This window comes from Astyanax mexicanus, chromosome 5 (assembly GCF_023375975.1).
Source record: "Astyanax mexicanus isolate ESR-SI-001 chromosome 5, AstMex3_surface, whole genome shotgun sequence".
Classification (NCBI taxonomy): domain Eukaryota; kingdom Metazoa; phylum Chordata; class Actinopteri; order Characiformes; family Acestrorhamphidae; genus Astyanax; species Astyanax mexicanus.
The window spans coordinates 37,768,656-37,789,125 of NC_064412.1; the positions used below are offsets into that span (position 1 = coordinate 37,768,656).

The window sequence follows — 20,470 nt, forward strand, 5'->3', positions numbered from 1 at the left end:
ATGTACCAGGCAATGCTGATTCTTTTTTCAGCTGTGTTTAAACGTCACGTCACCTCAACTGAGGAGAATCAACTTGTGAATCAAAATGATCTCCAGGTTTCCCACTTGGAATAATAAGTTGTGTAACGTCCCAGCCGCACACTTGTTCTGTATTTTCCATACATCCAAAACAACATGAATGCAGAATTTACGCCAATGTTGGACTATAAGGAAACACAGAAATCTTGTGCTAGATACGTCGCTATGTGTGCTGACCTGCTGAAAACTGCAATCAGGTAGTTGGCCAAGTAATCACCAGTTACCCAACAAATATCTGGCAGGTTTAATATCTGGACTAGTCATCGACTTTTAATTCCAGTGGTAAAAAAGGTGAAAAAATTTGAACATTGTAGAATATTGTTTCCCTTCTTTACTAAATGGGAAATCATTAACACATTACTTAATGTGTTTAAGAGCATCAGTTGTTGTGTTTGAAGAGGTTGAGTTGGTCAAATGCCAAATTAAGCCCTGCGGTTTGGGGTTTATATAACGTGGTTTTGTGATCCAGGTGATCAGGTCTTCAGAGAGACATTTTGGTATGTATTTATTGTAAGGTTTGGGGGGGGGGGGGGGTTGAGGAGGATTGAGTATCCTGTTTCAGTTGTGTTTAAACAGTACGTCACCATAAATTTGTAAATCAAAATTTTCTCAGAGTTTCCCATTAGGAATAATAATGTAGTAACTTCCCAGACGGAAACTTTCCTGGATTTTCCATAAATCCGAAACCACATGAATGCAAAAATAATGCCAGTGTTGCACTATAAGAAAGCACAGGTATCATTACTAGATTTGGCCAGTATTTTATGTTTGAACAGACAATGTAATTCAACGTAGACTTCAGTTAAACCTTTTTTAAAAACCTTTTTAAAGGTGCTCCAACATCCTTAAATTGGGTCCCAGCTCCTAAAATATAAAGTAAAAAGTGTCCTTGTTTTCTTGGTGGTGTTATTGTTTTCTAAATGGTCTCTGATCAGAAGAACAAATGCTAAAAGTGTATGGTTAAACATAATACACTGCCTCGCCCCAAAAAAAGTCTCCACCTGGATTTAACTAAGTAAATGATGTGAGGTTGATGCTGCAGTTGATCAGGTCTAGGTTCAGCAACAGTATGAGGTCAGCTGACTACCTGAATATAGAGCAGGTTATTCCATCAAATTACTTTTTTTCCCCTGATGATACGGCAATATACCAAGACGACAATGCCAGGATTCATGGGGCTGGAATTGTGAAAGAGTACAGTGTTTAGGGAGCATGAGATCATCATTTTCACACATGGATTGTTCACCACAGAGTCCAGATCTTAACCTCATTGAGAATCTTTGGGATGTGCTGGAGAAGACTTTGTGCAGAGGTCAGACTCTCCCATCATCAATGCTGCAAGATCTTGGTAAAAAATGAATGCCAAAAATTATCACTGGATTGAAATAAATCTTGTGACATTGCAGAAGCTTATTGAAACAATGCCACAGTGAATGTGGGAAGCAATCACAGCTAAAGGTGGTCCGACAACATATTAGAGTGTGTGACCTTTTTTTTGGCCAGGCAGTGTATTTACCTAACAACAAAAATGTACAGCAGCCTGTAGAGCAGGGGTCTCAAAGTAGCGGCCCGCGGGCCACATGCGGCCCGCGACGCGGTTTCATACGGCCCCTCACGGGTTAACAAAATAAACATACATCTGGCCCGCAATTCAATTTAATTATTTATGCTTTATTATGTTCGTTTTCATATTTTATCTTAACTTGTATTTTGGTGTGTGTGTGTGTTTTTTTTTTTTTTTTTTTTGCTTACGCTGCGTTGCCTGCTTTAGTAGTCTTCAGTAGCCTTCAACAGTCTAACCTTGCAGCCGTGGTGTGTCCACTAAACTCCGTAGTTATAAACATCCTGAGGTTAGCAGCGCGCTAACTGACCTGTTTATAATGTAATCCGAGCAGTGACTCCGTGACGCTGCTCTAAACTGCTGCTGTTAGCTGCTTGGGCTGAAAGATGAACTGTAGAGAGCTGTATTATCCGGTTAGTGGGGTTATTTTATTTCATACACAGAAGAACTTACACATTTTTAAAAACGCTCCAGACTGGCTCAGCTGAGCCCTGTAGCCCGTGGCTGGGCTGCAGCTCTGACTAAGCAAAGACTGCGGGCTTGTGGTGCTGCAGCTGCAGCTCCGACTAGTGGTTGGATGAGGAACTGCTAAATCTGAGGAAATGCTAAATCTGTCACAGCTCACAATTTTTGATTTTATATTTATTAAGCCTTATTTCAGTATCAAACGTTTTGATCAAAGTTAATATAACTTATAAATTAAAAGGATTTATGTTAATAGAGCAACAAGCAACCATTTTTCCATATTTGATTGAATAAATAGTATATTGAGAGTTATTTAACATTAAGGAGTAATTACATTCATTTTGTATTACATCTGGTTACATTTTCTTATATTTATAAGTTACATCTGGCTCTCAGAGGACAGCCAATATGCCAATGTGGCCCTCGGCAAAAATGAGTTTGAGACCCCTGCTGTAGAGTATGTGCACCCAACAGTTAGATTTGAATCTAAATCTAAGTTCTAATCGTTCTGACCTTCAGCCAAACTCATGTCTTGATCTTTATCATGTTTAATTTAAAATTCAACATGTACATTTATTTGCAAAAAACTATGGATAAATATGTATATAATGCTCTAATTGGGTTCTCATCACCCTTGAGGTTCTCTGATCGCCATTGCCTTATTTTAGCTTTCAGCTACTTTTTGGAAATTGGTGACAAAAGTTATAGGTTGGGGGTAAATCTGCGTTTGCTTGGTGCTGGCTACGTCACTGTATGTGCTGAACTGCTAAAAGTTGCAATCAGGCAGCTGATGGAGTCAGCGACTTTAAATTCTAGTGGTGAACTCAGACTGTTTGAAAAAAATGAGTAAAAAATATTGGGTCCGTTTTCAACTAGATGGGCACTTATTAAGAAACATTACAGAGGAAATTTTGGTGATGCTTTTTTAAACCTAGAACGCTAACTCAGGGTGATTTTTACCCACACAATATTTTCATGTGATTTTCATTATGATGCTGCTGTCTGAGTTGCATGGGACTTTGAGTAGCTTCAGGGCTCATTGATGTCATTAATGTTATGGTTGATTCCTTCCTCCCATCTGTAATATATTCTTTCAAGACCCAGACAGCAGGCGACTCCGATCCGGATCCATATTTGCTACGGTTACAGTCCGGGTCTGGTTTATGATAAGATTCCAATAATTTATCTATAATAATGTATTTATAATATTAATAATTTAAGGAGATACAGATCCAGGCCAGCAGGTATATGGATGCAGGCCAGAGGAGATACAGATCTGGGCCAGAGTTGTACGCCTCCGGTCCAGAAATGATCCAGATGTGAAATGAGGCTCCGAATGTGGGCCGGATTTGGACCATATGAGTAAAGAAATCGCTGAGATCTGGCCGGATTTGGCTCATGTTTGCAAACCAAATCTGTACCAGTATTGGCCCACCGTGCAAAAGGACACCGGGCCAGAACATTTGGATGGTTTGCACCAGATCTGGGCCAGATCATTTTTGCTGTCTGGGGAGGCCTGTGTCCAGAGGATTTTATCAGATGTTAATGATAAAGACTACCATATTTTATGGGTGTAATTTACCTGATGTTAGTGTTTGTGTGTTTAAATGAGGCTCTCACATGTCCAAGTTCCCAGCAGCATTATTTTTGTTTGTTAGAACATTACCTGTAAAGGATTACCTGATTTTTTCAATCATTTTTCTGTTTTTTTATAGAGTCATCCATGGTACCTTTTTTATTTTTATGTGATGTTGTATATTGTACAATTAAAGAAGGGTTCCAACGTCAGTGATGGTGTTAATGGTGCTGGTTAATTTAATGTTAGTGTTCTTGGGTTAACAATGGAGCCACTGGAGGGAGTGCCAGACCAGCCTGATGTTTTGGAAATGTTCTGATCTTCATCTAGTCATCACACTTTGGATAAAGTTCTTCATATTTGGCTCTCCGGTTTTCATTTGGATTTTCAACAGCAAAAACAAATGAGGTTTTCAAAAATAAAATTCTGTTATGTCACACGGCAAATAAATAATTTTTAATGTAAGAATAACAGCATTAAATAGTGTTGTTGGCTCTTACCTTCAGTGGCTCTTCAGTCTTGGCCTGTTTAGCTGCTCTTCTCTCCTGCTGGGTGAAACTCAGGCAAATGGAGCGGAACGTTACTCCAATGTTCCACCTGCGCTGGCAGCATTCATCGTGTTGTCCCCTGCCTGATTTCTACACACAAATCATGAATTATTCAGCCCTGTCATCAAAAAAAGACATGAAACTGAGGAAATGTCCTATTTTTGTTTCCTGCTCGTCACCTTCACCCACACAACATGCAAGGGTCATTATCAGAATACTGCTTTTCGTTTAGGCCCTGATGATTTTCTAAAAAAACAAAACAAAAAAAAAAACAATTTTTCATTCTTTTAAAAAGTTAAAATATTTTAAAAAACCTGCACAGAAATGTAATTTTCCATTTTAATCACATTTTATTTGCAGTAATGTGGCAAACTATTAGACAGAGTGGACAGTTTTAGTGAAAACTGTCATTTGAAAAAACATAATTAACTTAGAAACAAAACCTGCTTATCATAAATAATTAAACATGTTTGTAACTCTAAAATGCATAACTCTTAGATTTTCTTTTAATTCTTTTAATTACCCCGATACTTTACCATGACAGGGTGGACGGCTTAAAATATACCTACGCTAAGTATGAATACAATACAAGAAATATTTAGTGAAATTTTTGTAATTAGTTGGTAAACATGCAGCACGTATATTTTTATATTTATATTTAGTTCCTTTAAAAATAAAACATTATAAAGGTGGTGACACAAATTATATTAAAGGTTACTTTCTTGTTTTAAATAGCTTGATATTTTTTTAAAACAGCTAAATTAATCACTTACATTAATAAATAAATTACTAAAAAACAAAGAAAAAATACAGCCTATATTAAAAATCAAAAGTGTTAAAGAATTATGCCATAGTATTTTGGTCGCGGGGTCGCTCGCCTAGCCGAGTGATGCTGACAGTTTTGCATTAAGTGAAGTTTCACGGTTAACTTTACCTAGCACTCAATGCTATATCTTTATAACTAAGGCTGTATCTCTGAAAACATTTTGTTCTTTGAGTTTTAGAGCTGCAAAATTGACTGTGGGGTGAAGGCAGGTAGGCGTTCTCTGCTGCAGTGCTGTTAGGCAATCAGAGACGATATGATATACATATCGTCTCTGGTTGGGGAAAGGGAATATTTATATCAGAACTCTTTTAAACAGTTCTAAATAACTGAGTTTAATAAATGAAATGAATGAAGGTCCAGCAGTGTGAAAACCATGTGTCCAGTTCTGCAGCCTGGCTTATCGTTTGCAGTGTCAGTGCTGCCCCCTGGTGGAAATGACTGATACACATCACTGAAGAAGTATCAACAGTGATTTTCCTTTGTTTTTAAAAATGTTAGATATAGATGTTAGACATTTGGATTTGAGTGGGTCATAGGAAAATTTGCAACCGCTATGTTGACACCCTAAGAAACAGAAAAGGGGTTAAATAATTATATTTTTAAAATATAATTCAATTAAAAATCACTTGCTCGCTTACCCCCCATTCTTGCTATAAAATTTTGAAAGGAACGTCCCTGTGCTCTGTTTGCTCCTACTGCCTCCCAGCCCCAAAAGTGCCATTTATAGTAGCAAAAATAAGACAAAGTTCCCTACTGGCTGTTCTTTTTGTGGGGAAAAAGTGCCCTTTCTTGCAATAAATGATGGTGATGTGCAACATTTAAAATGGAAATGAACAGGCCTGTTTCAAAGAAGCATTGTTTTAACAAAGAAATAACTACCAAACACAAATTTCCTCCTTAATTTGCTATGTTTATTTGAAGAAGAGATGCTAGCGAGCTAACTGGCTAGCTAAGGTACAAACAAACAGTCTACATCGCTAGCTAGTTAATTAGAGCTAATTAAAGGTTTTAAAGACAGCTATCGAAATGTCCGTTAGTAGAAATGTTAAAAGGTCATTTACCAGCACAATTTTATAGCTTTCAGGCTAGGTTAGCCAGCATGCTAGATTAGCTAGCAAGTAACAATGAACATTTATGATATGAAATGAACTGTAATACTGTTGTTGTAATCATATTTTGTGTTTATTATTTCAATGTTTCTTGAATTATTCATGCAAAAACATTTTCTGCAGTCTTCTTCTTGACATATTTTGAATAATATAAGAATGTATAATTTAAACACGTTATAATAATTATTTAACCTAATCAGGCAACACTACATCAATGAAAACTTTAGAAAATGTACAAAAAATGCACTTTAAAGAGAAGGTTAACTTTATATTGGTAATAACTTGTTTATTCTGAGTAAATATATAAAAAAAAACGTGTAATTGAGTTTGTGTAGAATTAAAACAGTAATCACACTGGATCATATATAAAACATTCTATTAAAATAATAATCATATAATAATAATAATGATAATAATAACAACAATAATATATAAGACTTTTATTCTAGTAAATTAAAGCTGCTGTTTGTGTTGAAAGTAAACAGTGGGAGAACTCTATGGTCACCATGGCAGCGCTATTAAAGCAGCTGTGCTTCTGTATCTGATCAGACCAGTGCTTTACTGAACTGGAGAACCCACTGTGATTTACTGCTCTCTAAACCCAGCTCTTCAACTCACCTCTACACCTTCACCAGCGGCTCTACTGTGAGTCGCTGGTGATCCACACAACACCGTGAGTATTAATACACTATTTTATATCATTTATATTCATTTATTTATTAATAAGAGGAGCAAACCAAAATGTAAACAAACGTTAGCTAAAGGCTAATCCCAGGAAAACACTTGCTAACTACTCCAGGTATTAAAGTGGGCATCCCCACTAATAATAATAATAATAATAATAATAATAATAATTATTATTATTATTATTATTATTATTATTATTATTATTATTATTAATGGAGAACGATTACAATGATAAAACAAGAAAAATAGCCCAATTCAGTATAAAAGAGTAAGTTATCTCTGTTTAAATATAATTTGTGTAAACAGAAGTGAGATTATAGTGATGTTTTATTAGAATCTGGTGAAAATTCATAATGTATTAATTAGATTAGATTAGTAAATTAATCACGAGCTGCACCAAACCAAGAACCAAGAATTGCCACCATCTGAGGGACCTTATTCAACTTTAAATAAAGGGAAGCTTTTCTGTTAAAAGTTCCATATCCCTCATTTAGCTTATATTTATTTTCAAATGTTGTGTATGTTTGTTACAGTTTATTTTGCATAATATTTCAGCCTCTCTGTATTGCTTTAGATTAAACAACCAGTTATCTAAAGTTGCTTTGATATTGTTACTGTATATGTAAATGATCTCTGTTCTGATTGGCTTATCTGTATTGTGCTCATACTTTTATAACTGCATTACTATTGGGTGGGGCTAAATAGACAGACTGTGTGTAAACAGTGCCATGAAAAAACTAAACTTTTATCTTGATTTTATGCAGTCCACTTTTTTATATGATCTGAATCTGCCACTTGTCTTTATTATGTCAAAAATGTATAATAAATTAACCAGTTGAAATGCAACAAATTGGCTTGGAATACAATCTTGTTACACAGTCTTCCAGACCACACAGAACAATTTCTATCTCTTACTGCAAAGTTAAAATAAATAGCAATAGAATAAACATGTGGTCCAGAAGAACATTCAAATGTGTGTAAATACTGAATTACTAATCTGAAAGGAAAATCCTTTTTTCTTTACAGGTTCCATTTTAACTGACCTTCATCCAGATACAGTTCCATTTCATCCAGATCTACACCAACAGGTTTATCCACTTTCTACACCACACACTTTCTACACCACACACTTTCTACACCACACACTTTCTACACTACACACATTCTACACCACACACTTTCTACACCACACACTTTATACATCACACACTTTCTACACTACACACTTTCTACACCACACACTTTCTACACCACACACTTTCTACACCACACACTTTCTACACCACACACTCCATTCACATTCACTTTTACCACTTTCATCATCAACATGGCCAGCTCATCGGTTCAGCATCTCATCCATGGAGAAGAGGAGAAGAAGACCCAGGGAAGGAAGAGGCCCAGGTCTCAGCAGACACATGTTCCTGCATCTCCTGAAGAACCGGCAGCGAAGAGGAGGAAGATTTTCACTGTTGCTCTTACGCACAGGATGTCCATCAGGAATGTCTTTTGTCCCAGGCTGCTGTCTTTGGTGGGAGAGTTTTTGTGTCGCCGCTGTCGACTCATCAAGGGTCTTTCTCCAAATGTTCCACCGCTCTGGGTACACAAAGTGGACATGGCGCTGACCGTGGCCAGGGCTCAGCAGGAGTCCTTCATCTGCTCAGGCGCCGTGGTCTTTCTGTACATGTTGTGCCGCGACACTGTCTCAGCGGAGGTGGCCAGCGTTGAGGAACTGCGTGCGGTTTTGCTCACCTGCCTGTATGTATCATGTTCATACATTGGCCCTGAGGTAGGCTACCCAGCAAGGCATTTCATCAGGGAGGTCAACAGGCAGGCATTTTGGAAGCGCACCTTGAACATCACCACGCGCATGAGCCAGAAGATGCTGCAGATTAACATCTCGCCATCGGTCTTCACCCAGGTCATTTCTGACCTGAAGAACAGGACGGACCATTGAAGGATCGGACTAAAAAAAAAACTAATTCTAACTTTAATATTTATATTTTACTATCAAGTCGCTTATTAGAAAACACATTTTACTATTAAATAATTTCTGTTACTACTAGGAATAAAGGCAACAAGCGTAACATAGTATTAGGCAAGAAAACTAAACAAATAAAAACTAAAATAAGAGCAAAACGAGTAGGTTACACCATCAAATACAAACAAAATAGTGAGACCAACAAAAAATTATTATAAGTAGATCCAAAATAAAACACTTTTTCATGACGCTTGGACAGAACCGGACTAGACTTGGGAAACTACAAAGAAATGGACAAACTGGACAGATGGCAGGGCAGGAAACGTCCAAACACATTCAGCGGTCCAGTGAAGTGTCCTTATAGGGACAGTTCATAAAGCTGCAGTGTCTGGCTTCACGTGTTTTGGAGGCAGCACATGATAGCCTTCACTGCTCCAGCTTGGGGGCAGCGTATGTGGTGGAAGAGGAACTGCTGATGCAGGAAAGCGGGCTTATGGACTAGGAGGAAGACTGATTGACACAGGGAGGCTCCAAGATCAAAACAGGGACGGTAACATAGATAGAAACATGGACAGTGACGAGATAGACTGGATACTAGAAGTGGACGTCACCTGAGGACAAGACACACAGACAGGATAAACAATGGCTATATATATATATATATATATATATATATATATATATATATATATATATATTATTTTATTATATTTAGTTGTGCTATCCCGTGTCGACCAGAGGAGGACTGGTTCCCCTTTTGAGTCTTGGTTCCTCTCGAGGTTTCTTCCTCCTGATCTGAGGGAGTTTTCCTTGCTACTGTCGCCATTGGCTTGCTCAAAAGGGGCTTGGACACGGAATAAGCTATTTAGGTTTATTTAAATTAAAATTAATATTAGTCCTGATCAGTATGAAAATGTCAGGGACAATAAGAACTTTCAGTAATCAAAAACATTTGCTAGTATAATTTTATGATTTATGTTAAATTTTAATTTTATACTTCAATACTGAAGTGCAGAGCACCTTTATGACCAATATGGTTGCCAGTTTTAATTGTCACTTTAATGAACTCGAATAAATAATCCTAAATAATATTATTTAGTTTTATTTAGTTGAACAAATGTTCATGAATATTTATATACATTAATAATAATTGTTATATTAAAATAACATTTTCATTAAATACTCAATATTAAACAATATTACATTTTAAAAGGTCTAGGCAAAACAACTAAGCTTAAAAGTAACTTATTTTCTTATATCTAATAAAAAAGCACTATATATTTACTTAGTAGAAAATTAATGAACTGAAAGATTACTAAAAGCAAAGATTATCAAATAAAAACATCTGTAAAATAGATGTAGATATGTGCTTATTGTACAATACAGAACTAGTTCTGTATTGTACAATACAGTAAATACAATACAGTAAATACAAGTAAATTTATTAGGTTTATTAGAGCACAGGTTAAACACAGGTTAATGCAGAGAAAGGGGAGGAGCCTGAGCAGGTAAATCTCACCACCCTTCTTCTTCATGAGATACTGAGGGTCACAGCTGTCTTAGAGTTTGATCTATCATCATCAGATCCACAGTTCAGAAACAGCAATACTACAGTCACCCACACCCAGAAGAAGTGCAGCAGAGTTCTTCTCATGGCAGCTGAAGTGAAGAGCTGTATCTCCTAAACCTTCCTGTGTTATAGAGTAACATTTATCTATCAAATGTTTGACCTCTGTCAAAAAAACTTAATAAATTTTAACATCAGTTAAACCTAAAACTGCTTGTGTGGCCTCTGTTTATTTATTATATAACTACATTCACTAATGCTGTTAACGGTGGAATTGTCTGTAGTGATCAAATAGTTAACAATTTATATATGTTTATTACTGTATATTACTCTAATATGTTTTGATTTGGTCTGTAATTTGTAATGAAGTGTAACTGTTGTATTTCTAAAATTTAACTGGTGATCTGAAAATTTGATTTCCTATAAAGTAGATAACCAGTTTAATTTTAGACATTTAGACAGTTATTGTTAAAACATCATATCATATCATATTTTTTGAAGAGTATAATGGTATTAAATAACATTTAAATCTGCATTAATACAGCATTAATTAGTTTAGAATAATTTGTTAAACATACTAAAATGATCTCAAGAGGAATGTTAAAATATTAGAAGAATGTTTAAAAAAAAAAATTCAAAGAGTATATATATTTGGGCAGGGGGCACAGATCGGGTAGTAACATGCACTGCTAAACTTACCCATAAAATGCAGCATTGGTGTTGCTATGAGATGCTGGTGGTCTAGATTGACATCTAGTGGCGGAAAGAGCCTAGTGCCCAGTGTAATTAAACATCAAAAAACAACATTAAGGCAAAGATAACCATCTGACAATCAAGTACTGGCACCAAGCACAGATAAAACAAGAGAAGATAACTGAATAGAATTGAATAAAACAGGACTTACAGTGCTAACAATGTTACCATACACAAAAGAAAAGAAAATTTGAACTGTTGACTAAATGAAGGTGATCTTTATTGATGAACTAGCAGCCTAGTTGGGGCAGGTTAGCCACAATGCTAACGAGCAAGACAGGGTTGGGGTTGTCAATGCTAACAGAAAATGCTGCTAGGCTTGGCCGGTTTGGTATAAGGTTAGCCGAAATGCCTACAGGCAAGGCAGGTCTGGGGATAGGTCAGCCACAATGCTAACAGGCGAGGCAGGGATGGGATTAGGTTATCCGCGATGCTAAAATGAAAAACTTCTGAGGGTCTTGAGATAATTTTTTTCACCCATTTAAAATTCCATGCAATTTTTTCCCCTTCGTGTCCTTTCAGGGGCTTTGTATCCGACTTCATCTAAAATAATACAGAGCTCCTGAAGGGCCAAAAAAATTTAGAAGAAAAAAATTTAGAAAAGTAAATTGCGTTCCATTGCAAATGATTTCCATCTTCAAAAAAAAGATTATTATTAGGTTAAATTTTAGCCAGCATGCTAGATTAGCTAGCAAGTAACAATGAACATTTATGATATGAAATGAACTGTAATACTGTTGTTGTAATCATGTTTTGTGTTTATTATTTCAATGTTTCTTGAATTATTCATGCAAAAACATTTTCTGCAGTCGTCTTCTTCTTGACATATTTTGAATAATATAAGAATGTATAATTTAAACACGTTATAATAATTATTTAACCTAATCAGGCAACACTACATCAATGAAAACTTTAGAAAATGTACAAAAAATGCACTTTAAAGAGAAGGTTAACTTTATATTGGTAATAACTTGTTTATTCTGAGTAAATATATAAAAAAAAACGTGTAATTGAGTTTGTGTAGAATTAAAACAGTAATCACACTGGATCATATATAAAACATTCTATTAAAATAATAATCATATAATAATAATAATAATAACAACAATAATATATAAGACTTTTATTCTAGTAAATTAAAGCTGCTGTTTGTGTTGAAAGTAAACAGTGGGAGAACTCTATGGTCACCATGGCAGCGCTATTAAAGCAGCTGTGCTTCTGTATCTGATCAGACCAGTGCTTTACTGAACTGGAGAACCCACTGTGATTTACTGCTCTCTAAACCCAGCTCTTCAACTCACCTCTACACCTTCACCAGCGGCTCTACTGTGAGTCGCTGGTGATCCACACAACACCGTGAGTATTAATACACTATTTTATATCATTTATATTCATTTATTTATTAATAAGAGGAGCAAACCAAAATGTAAACAAACGTTAGCTAAAGGCTAATCCCAGGAAATCACTTGCTAACTACTCCAGGTATTAAAGTGGGCATCCCCACTAATAATAATAATAATAATAATAATAATAATAATAATAATAATAATAATAATAATAATAATTATTATTATTATTATTATTATTAATGGAGAACGATTACAATGATAAAACAAGAAAAATAGCCCAATTCAGTATAAAAGAGTAAGTTATCTCTGTTTAAATATAATTTGTGTAAACAGAAGTGAGATTATAGTGATGTTTTATTAGAATCTGGTGAAAATGCATCATGTATTAATTAGATTAGATTAGTAAATTAATCACGAGCTGCACCAAACCAAGAACCAAGAATTGCCACCATCTGAGGGACCTTATTCAACTTTAAATAAAGGGAAGCTTTTCTGTTAAAAGTTCCATATCCCTCATTTAGCTTATATTTATTTTCAAATGTTGTGTATGTTTGTTACAGTTTATTTTGCATAATATTTCAGCCTCTCTGTATTGCTTTAGATTAAACAACCAGTTATCTAAAGTTGCTTTGATATTGTTACTGTATATGTAAATGATCTTTGTTCTGATTGGCTTATCTGTATTGTGCTCATACTTTTATAACTGCATTACTATTGGGTGGGGCTAAATAGACAGACTGTGTGTAAACAGTGCCATGAAAAAACTAAACTTTTATCTTGATTTTATGCAGTCCACTTTTTTATATGATCTGAATCTGCCACTTGTCTTTATTATGTCAAAAATGTATAATAAATTAACCAGTTGAAATGCAACAAATTGGCTTGGAATACAATCTTGTTACACAGTCTTCCAGACCACACAGAACAATTTCTATCTCTTACTGCAAAGTTAAAATAAATAGCAATAGAATAAACATGTGGTCCAGAAGAACATTCAAATGTGTGTAAATACTGAATTACTAATCTGAAAGGAAAATCCTTTTTTCTTTACAGGTTCCATTTTAACTGACCTTCATCCAGATACAGTTCCATTTCATCCAGATCTACACCAACAGGTTTATCCACTTTCTACACCACACACTTTCTACACCACACACTTTCTACACCACACACTTTCTACACTACACACATTCTACACCACACACTTTCTACACCACACACTTTATACACCACACACTTTCTACACTACACACTTTCTACACTACACACTTTCTACACCACACACTTTCTACACCACACACTTTCTACACCACACACTTTCTACACCACACACTCCATTCACATTCACTTTTACCACTTTCATCATCAACATGGCCAGCTCATCGGTTCAGCATCTCATCCATGGAGAAGAGGAGAAGAAGACCCAGGGAAGGAAGAGGCCCAGGTCTCAGCAGACACATGTTCCTGCATCTCCTGAAGAACCGGCAGCGAAGAGGAGGAAGATTTTCACTGTTGCTCTTACGCACAGGATGTCCATCAGGAATGTCTTTTGTCCCAGGCTGCTGTGTTTGGTGGGAGAGTTTTTGTGTCGCCGCTGTCGACTCATCAAGGGTCTTTCTCCAAATGTTCCACCGCTCTGGGTACACAAAGTGGACATGGCGCTGACCGTGGCCAGGGCTCAGCAGGAGTCCTTCATCTGCTCAGGCGCCGTGGTCTTTCTGTACATGTTGTGCCGCGACACTGTCTCAGCGGAGGTGGCCAGCGTTGAGGAACTGCGTGCGGTTTTGCTCACCTGCCTGTATGTATCATGTTCATACATTGGCCCTGAGGTAGGCTACCCAGCAAGGCATTTCATCAGGGAGGTCAACAGGCAGGCATTTTGGAAGCGCACCTTGAACATCACCACGCGCATGAGCCAGAAGATGCTGCAGATTAACATCTCGCCATCGGTCTTCACCCAGGTCATTTCTGACCTGAAGAACAGGACGGACCATTGAAGGATCGGACTAAAAAAAAAACTAATTCTAACTTTAATATTTATATTTTACTATCAAGTCGCTTATTAGAAAACACATTTTACTATTAAATAATTTCTGTTACTACTAGGAATAAAGGCAACAAGCGTAACATAGTATTAGGCAAGAAAACTAAACAAATAAAAACTAAAATAAGAGCAAAACGAGTAGGTTACACCATCAAATACAAACAAAATAGTGAGACCAACAAAAAATTATTATAAGTAGATCCAAAATAAAACACTTTTGCATGACGCTTGGACAGAACCGGACTAGACTTGGGAAACTACAAAGAAATGGACAAACTGGACAGATGGCAGGGCAGGAAACGTCCAAACACATTCAGCGGTCCAGTGAAGTGTCCTTATAGGGACAGTTCATAAAGCTGCAGTGTCTGGCTTCACGTGTTTTGGAGGCAGCACATGATAGCCTTCACTGCTCCAGCTTGGGGGCAGCGTATGTGGTGGAAGAGGAACTGCTGATGCAGGAAAGCGGGCTTATGGACTAGGAGAAAGACTGATTGACACAGGGAGGCTCCAAGATCAAAACAGGGACGGTAACATAGATAGAAACATGGACAGTGACGAGATAGACTGGATACTAGAAGTGGACGTCACCTGAGGACAAGACACACAGACAGGATAAACAATGGCTATATATATATATATATATTATTTTATTATATATTTAGTTGTGCTATCCCGTGTCGACCAGAGGAGGACTGGTTCCCCTTTTGAGTCTTGGTTCCTCTCGAGGTTTCTTCCTCCTGATCTGAGGGAGTTTTCCTTGCTACTGTCGCCATTGGCTTGCTCAAAAGGGGCTTGGACACGGAATAAGCTATTTAGGTTTATTTAAATTAAAATGAATATTAGTCCTGATCAGTATGAAAATGTCAGGGGCAATAAAAACTTTCAGTAATCAAAAACATTTGCTATTATAATTTTATGATTTATGTTAAATTTTAATTTTATACTTCAATACTGAAGTGCAGAGCACCTTTATGACCAATATGGTTGCCAGTTTTAATTGTCACTTTAATGAACTCTAATAAATAATCCTAAATAATATTATTTAGTTTTATTTAGTTGAACAAATGTTTATGAATATTTATATAAATTAATAATAATTGTTATATTAAAATAACATTTTCATTAAATACTCAATATTAAACAATATTACATTTTAAAAAGTCTAGGCAAAAAAACTAAGCTTAAAAGTAACTTATTTTCTTATAACTAATTAAAAAGCACTATGTATTTACTTAGTATATAATTAATGAACTGAAAGATTGCTAAAAGCAAAGATTATCAAATAAAAACATCTGTAAAATAGATGTAGATATGTGCTTATTGTACAATACAGAACTAGTTCTGTATTGTACAATACAGTAAATACAATACAGTAAATACAAGTAAATTTATTAGGTTTATTAGAGCACAGGTTAAACACAGGTTAATGCAGAGAAAGGGGAGGAGCCTGAACAGGTAAATCTCACCACCCTTCTTCTTCATGAGATACTGAGGGTCACAGCTGTCTTAGAGTTTGATCTATCATCATCAGATCCACAGTTCAGAAACAGCAATACTACAGTCACCCACACCCAGAAGAAGTGCAGCAGAGTTCTTCTCATGGCAGCTGAAGTGAAGAGCTGTATCTCCTAAACCTTCCTGTGTTATAGCGTAATATTTATCTGTCAAATGCTTGACCTGTCTCAAAAAAATCTTAATAAATTTTAACATCAGTTAAACCTAAAACTGCTTTGTGTGGCCTCTGTTTATTTATTATATAACTACATTCACTAATGCTGTTAACAGTGGAATTGTCTGTAGTGATCAAATAGTTAACAATTTATATATGTTTATTACTGTATATTACTCTAATATGTTTTGATTTGGTCTGTAATTTGTAATGAAGTGTAACTGTGGTATTTCTAAAATTAAACTGGTGATCTGAAAATATGATTTCCTATAACGTAGATAACCAGTTTAATTTTAGACATTTAGACAGTTATTGTTAAAACATCATATCATATCATATTTTTTTGAAGAGTATAATGGTATTAAATAACATTTAAATCTGCATTAATACAGCATTAATTAGTTTAGAATAATTTGTTCAACATACTAAAATTATCTTAAGAGGAATGTTAAAATATTAGAAGAATGTTTAAAATATAAGAATCAAAGAGTGTATATATATATATATATATATATATATATATATATATATATATATATATATATATATATATTCAGGCAGGGGGCACAGATCGGGTAGTAACATGCACTGCTAAACTTACCCATAAAATGCAGCATTGGTTTACCCACATCTACCCACATCTAGTGCCCAGTGAAATTCAACATCAAAAAACAACATTAAGGCAAAGATACCCATCTGACAATAAAGTACTGGCACCAAGCACAGATAAAAGAGAAGATAACTGAATATAACAGGAATCCCAAAAAAACTAACAGTGCTAACAATGTTACCATACGCAAAAGAAAATGTGAACTGTTGACTAAATGAAGGTGATCTTTATTGATGAACTAGCAGCCTAGTTGGGGCAGGTTAGCCACAATGCTAACAAGCAAGACAGGGTTGGGGTGAGGCAATGCTAACAGACAATGCTGCTAGGCTTGGCCGGTCTGGGGTTAGGTTAGCCATGATGCTAACAGGCAAGGTAGGGTTGGGGATAGGTTAGCCATGATGCTAATAGACGAAGTAGGGTTGAGTTTCGGTTAGCATTGTTGTTAACATGCAAGGTAGGGTTGGGATTAGGTTAGTCACAATGCTAACAAGCAAGGCAGGGTTAGGAGTTAGGTTAGCCATGATGCTAATAGGCAAAGTAGGGTTGAGTTTCGGTTAGCATTGTTGTTAACATGCAAGGTAGGGTTGGGATTAGGTTAGTCACAATGCTAACAAGCAAGGCAGGGTTAGGAGTTAGGTTAGTCATGATGCTAATAGGCAAAGTAGGGTTGAGTTTCGGTTAGCCCTGTTGTTAACTGGTAAGGTAGGGTTGGGATTAGGTTAGTCACAATGCTAACAGGCAAGACAGGGTTAGGGGGTTAGGTTAGCCATGATGCTAATAGGCAAAGTAGGGTTGAGTTTTGGTTAGCCCTGTTGCTAACAGGCAAGGTAGGGTTTGGATTAGGTTAGTTACAGTGCTGCTAGGTTTGGCAGGGATGGGATTAGGTTATCCGCGATGCTAACAGGAAAAACTGCTGAGGGTCTTGAGATAATTTTACAATGGCATATTTTTTTCACCCATTTAAAATTCCATGCAATTTTTTTCCCCTTCATGTCCTTTCAGGGGCTTTGTATCCGACTTAATCTAAAATAATACAGAGCTCCTGAAGGGCCATGCGTTCCATTGCAAATGATTTCCATCTTCAAAAAAAAAAAAAAAAAAAAAAAAACCTGGAGTAACTTACTTTACTTAGGAGAAAGTATTACTCCAGCCTAGACAGTGTACCTGGCTTCAACTGGCTTCAGAGCTCCGGATAACTTCATGGATACAGATGGATGTATGCTTAATGCAGACTAAATGGATATCAAGTGAGAAAATAAGATGTCCGTTTGATTCCAAAATGATCCCAGATGAGTCAGAAAAGCAAACAATCGGCACAAACAGAATTATTTTTCCAAGGGACAAAACTGTATAATTAATGTATAATTAAGGAACTAACATGGAACCACTGCCTAAACTTGAATATACCATAACAATGCTCTATTTTCTCTAAAAGCACTAGAAAAGTGACAATGCGTGTCTTGATCATATTATATGTTATATAATATCTGAAATAAATGGCGTGTGTGTTTAATCTGCAGGTGTGCTTTTTCAGTATGAATTCATATATGGTGATTTTCAATCAAGTGCTAAATAAACTCCACATTGACAGGGAACAGCGTTTGTTAGCTACGCAAAAAAGTATAATTCTGATTAGTGCATATTCAAAAATAACATATCTCAACATTTACAAATAGAGTTAAAATTAGACATCCAAAGCAGCAGTACTTCCACAAGGCTAGCACCTCACAGGAGTCATCAGAAAGATCCATCCAGGAGAAAGTGTGTATTGTGGTTGAAATAATTGCAAATTATGGAGGGAGACAGACAGACAAATATCAAAATATCACGTTTTTTTAATGCAAATATTTATCTTTCTTGGTGCACGTTCAATGACGGTGTAAATACAAGTTTATAGTTAGTACTGCTTTTGCACCATAACCAAAGAAAATTTCATATAAGTGCTTATTGTCGGTGCAGCTTCAGACAGAAAGAAAAGATTAGAGCACATCTGGCACAGTTTAAAGCTCATTCAAATGTAACTGTGTGCACATATTGGTTATGAATGAATAAGCCTATTCTTTGGAGTCAGAAAGATAAGCATCTTTTTCTCAGAAATACTCACTGTCACAGAAAAGTCACAAGGAAGAAATTACACACAAGATATGCTATCACATATGTGTTCATACTAGAGCATGTGCAGTACGTGTTCACGCATCCATACCCACAAAGTATGCACAGGTTTCTTCTTATTGTTTAGACTTCTATTTACAGTTATCATCAAATAATAAAACACACATGGAGCATACAAGGAGCACCATGGCTAGGCCTGTTATTAATGACAATGTTATAATTTACAAGTAAATGTCAAATTAATGTATTAATTCATTATTGTCTTCAGAACAAATGTTCATTATTGAAGCATGAAGAATATGAACAGCAAGCGTTCAGGGAGCCTCATTCATCAAACTTTAGTTTAACCATGCGCAAACTGCAGGTAAATTACATGTAAAATGGACCAGTCAAGAACACTGTGTAAACACCAGATTCATTAGTAGAGTGTGTATATTAATAAATCCCAAATCTGACCAGTTTACAATTACTGTACAATTACCACTGAGAAATCACAGCAAAATCTTCACCATGTCTTAAAAAAATATTCAATGAAGTGCACATACTTTTATTCTTTTATGTTTATTCTAGGGATTGGTTCCTTACTGTAGGGGAATTTGATGAAGCAAGGCATTTAACAAAATATTAACACTTAAGGGCATGAGGATAAACACATACCTCCTCAGAGACATGTACCTTTGTAGACACTCTGGGTCGGATCCCCACCTTTCATACATCAGCTAACAGACGCCTGTGCTGGCCTGCATCACAAATGTATGGCTAACTGTGCTCTCTCAGGCTGTGATTGCTGATGGTGAGGTTTTATTACTATTTAATTCTTTAGATAATATGCAGTCATGTCAAATGGTGACAACTTGGTGCTTTTTAGACGTTTTCAGTCAGAAGCAGATTCTTGAATGCAGGCATTTCTGAAAACGTTCTGCTTGCAGTCTCAGCAAGCAGAACTGTACTGCACTGCACTGTAATTACACAGATTATTTATTTCACATCACTGCAAATTGGTGAATCATGAATGTGTAGTTTAGACAGTGTGGTTAATCATTATTTGCAGACCTGCTTTCTTAGAAGAGAAAGTGCAAAGGACTGCAGTGTGAAGGCCACAGTGCCAAGGTCTTTGTGAGATAAAAAGGTCATATCAGAGCTAAAGGCTGAGCTTAAGCAATGCTAAGCAGTGAGGTGCTTTTCATAATCTACTAATCTTTATTATCCAATTATCTACCAATAATTGTGTTATCTACTTATCGTTTAATATATAGATAAACCCTCAATAATGTCAACTGTCCTCAATATTGCCTAGTGTTTTTATTAGTATGCCATAGTATGTGTCACGCCTGGCCATGTTTCCTGTCTGTCCTCGTGCCTGTGTTGTCCCACGTTACCCGTGCCCCTGTGTTTTTCCACTCACCTGTGTCCATTTGTAGCTCCGCCCCTCATTAGTCAGTCCCCAGGTGTTACCTGTTCTCTTTCCCGCCTTGTGTGTGTATTTAAGCGTCTCTGTCATTAGTGTTTTGGTCGGTTCTTGTGCCTGTATACGTCTG

The 20,470-nt window shown here is 36.2% G+C and overlaps 1 protein-coding gene across 3 annotated transcripts; it reads left to right on the forward strand.

Annotated features, from left to right (window-relative positions):
• Nucleotides 1-6,535: 6,535 nt before the first annotated feature.
• LOC111193679 (cyclin-dependent kinase 5 activator 1-like) lies at nucleotides 6,536-15,358 on the forward strand. Of its 3 annotated transcripts, none has more exons than XM_049479785.1 (2): nucleotides 6,536-6,836; nucleotides 7,877-10,647. In XM_049479785.1, the coding sequence occupies exon 2, from the start codon at nucleotides 8,178-8,180 to the stop codon at nucleotides 8,802-8,804; it is 627 nt and encodes a 208-aa protein (XP_049335742.1). In that variant the 5' UTR covers nucleotides 6,536-6,836; nucleotides 7,877-8,177; the 3' UTR covers nucleotides 8,805-10,647. The 3 variants fall into 3 exon arrangements, with proteins under 3 accessions (XP_049335742.1, XP_049335744.1, XP_049335743.1); XM_049479787.1 differs by lacking the exon at nucleotides 7,877-10,647 and adding an exon at nucleotides 13,551-15,358 and having other exon boundaries at nucleotides 6,544-6,836; XM_049479786.1 differs by lacking the exons at nucleotides 6,536-6,836; nucleotides 7,877-10,647 and adding exons at nucleotides 12,270-12,504; nucleotides 13,551-15,358.
• Nucleotides 15,359-20,470: the final 5,112 nt, after the last annotated feature.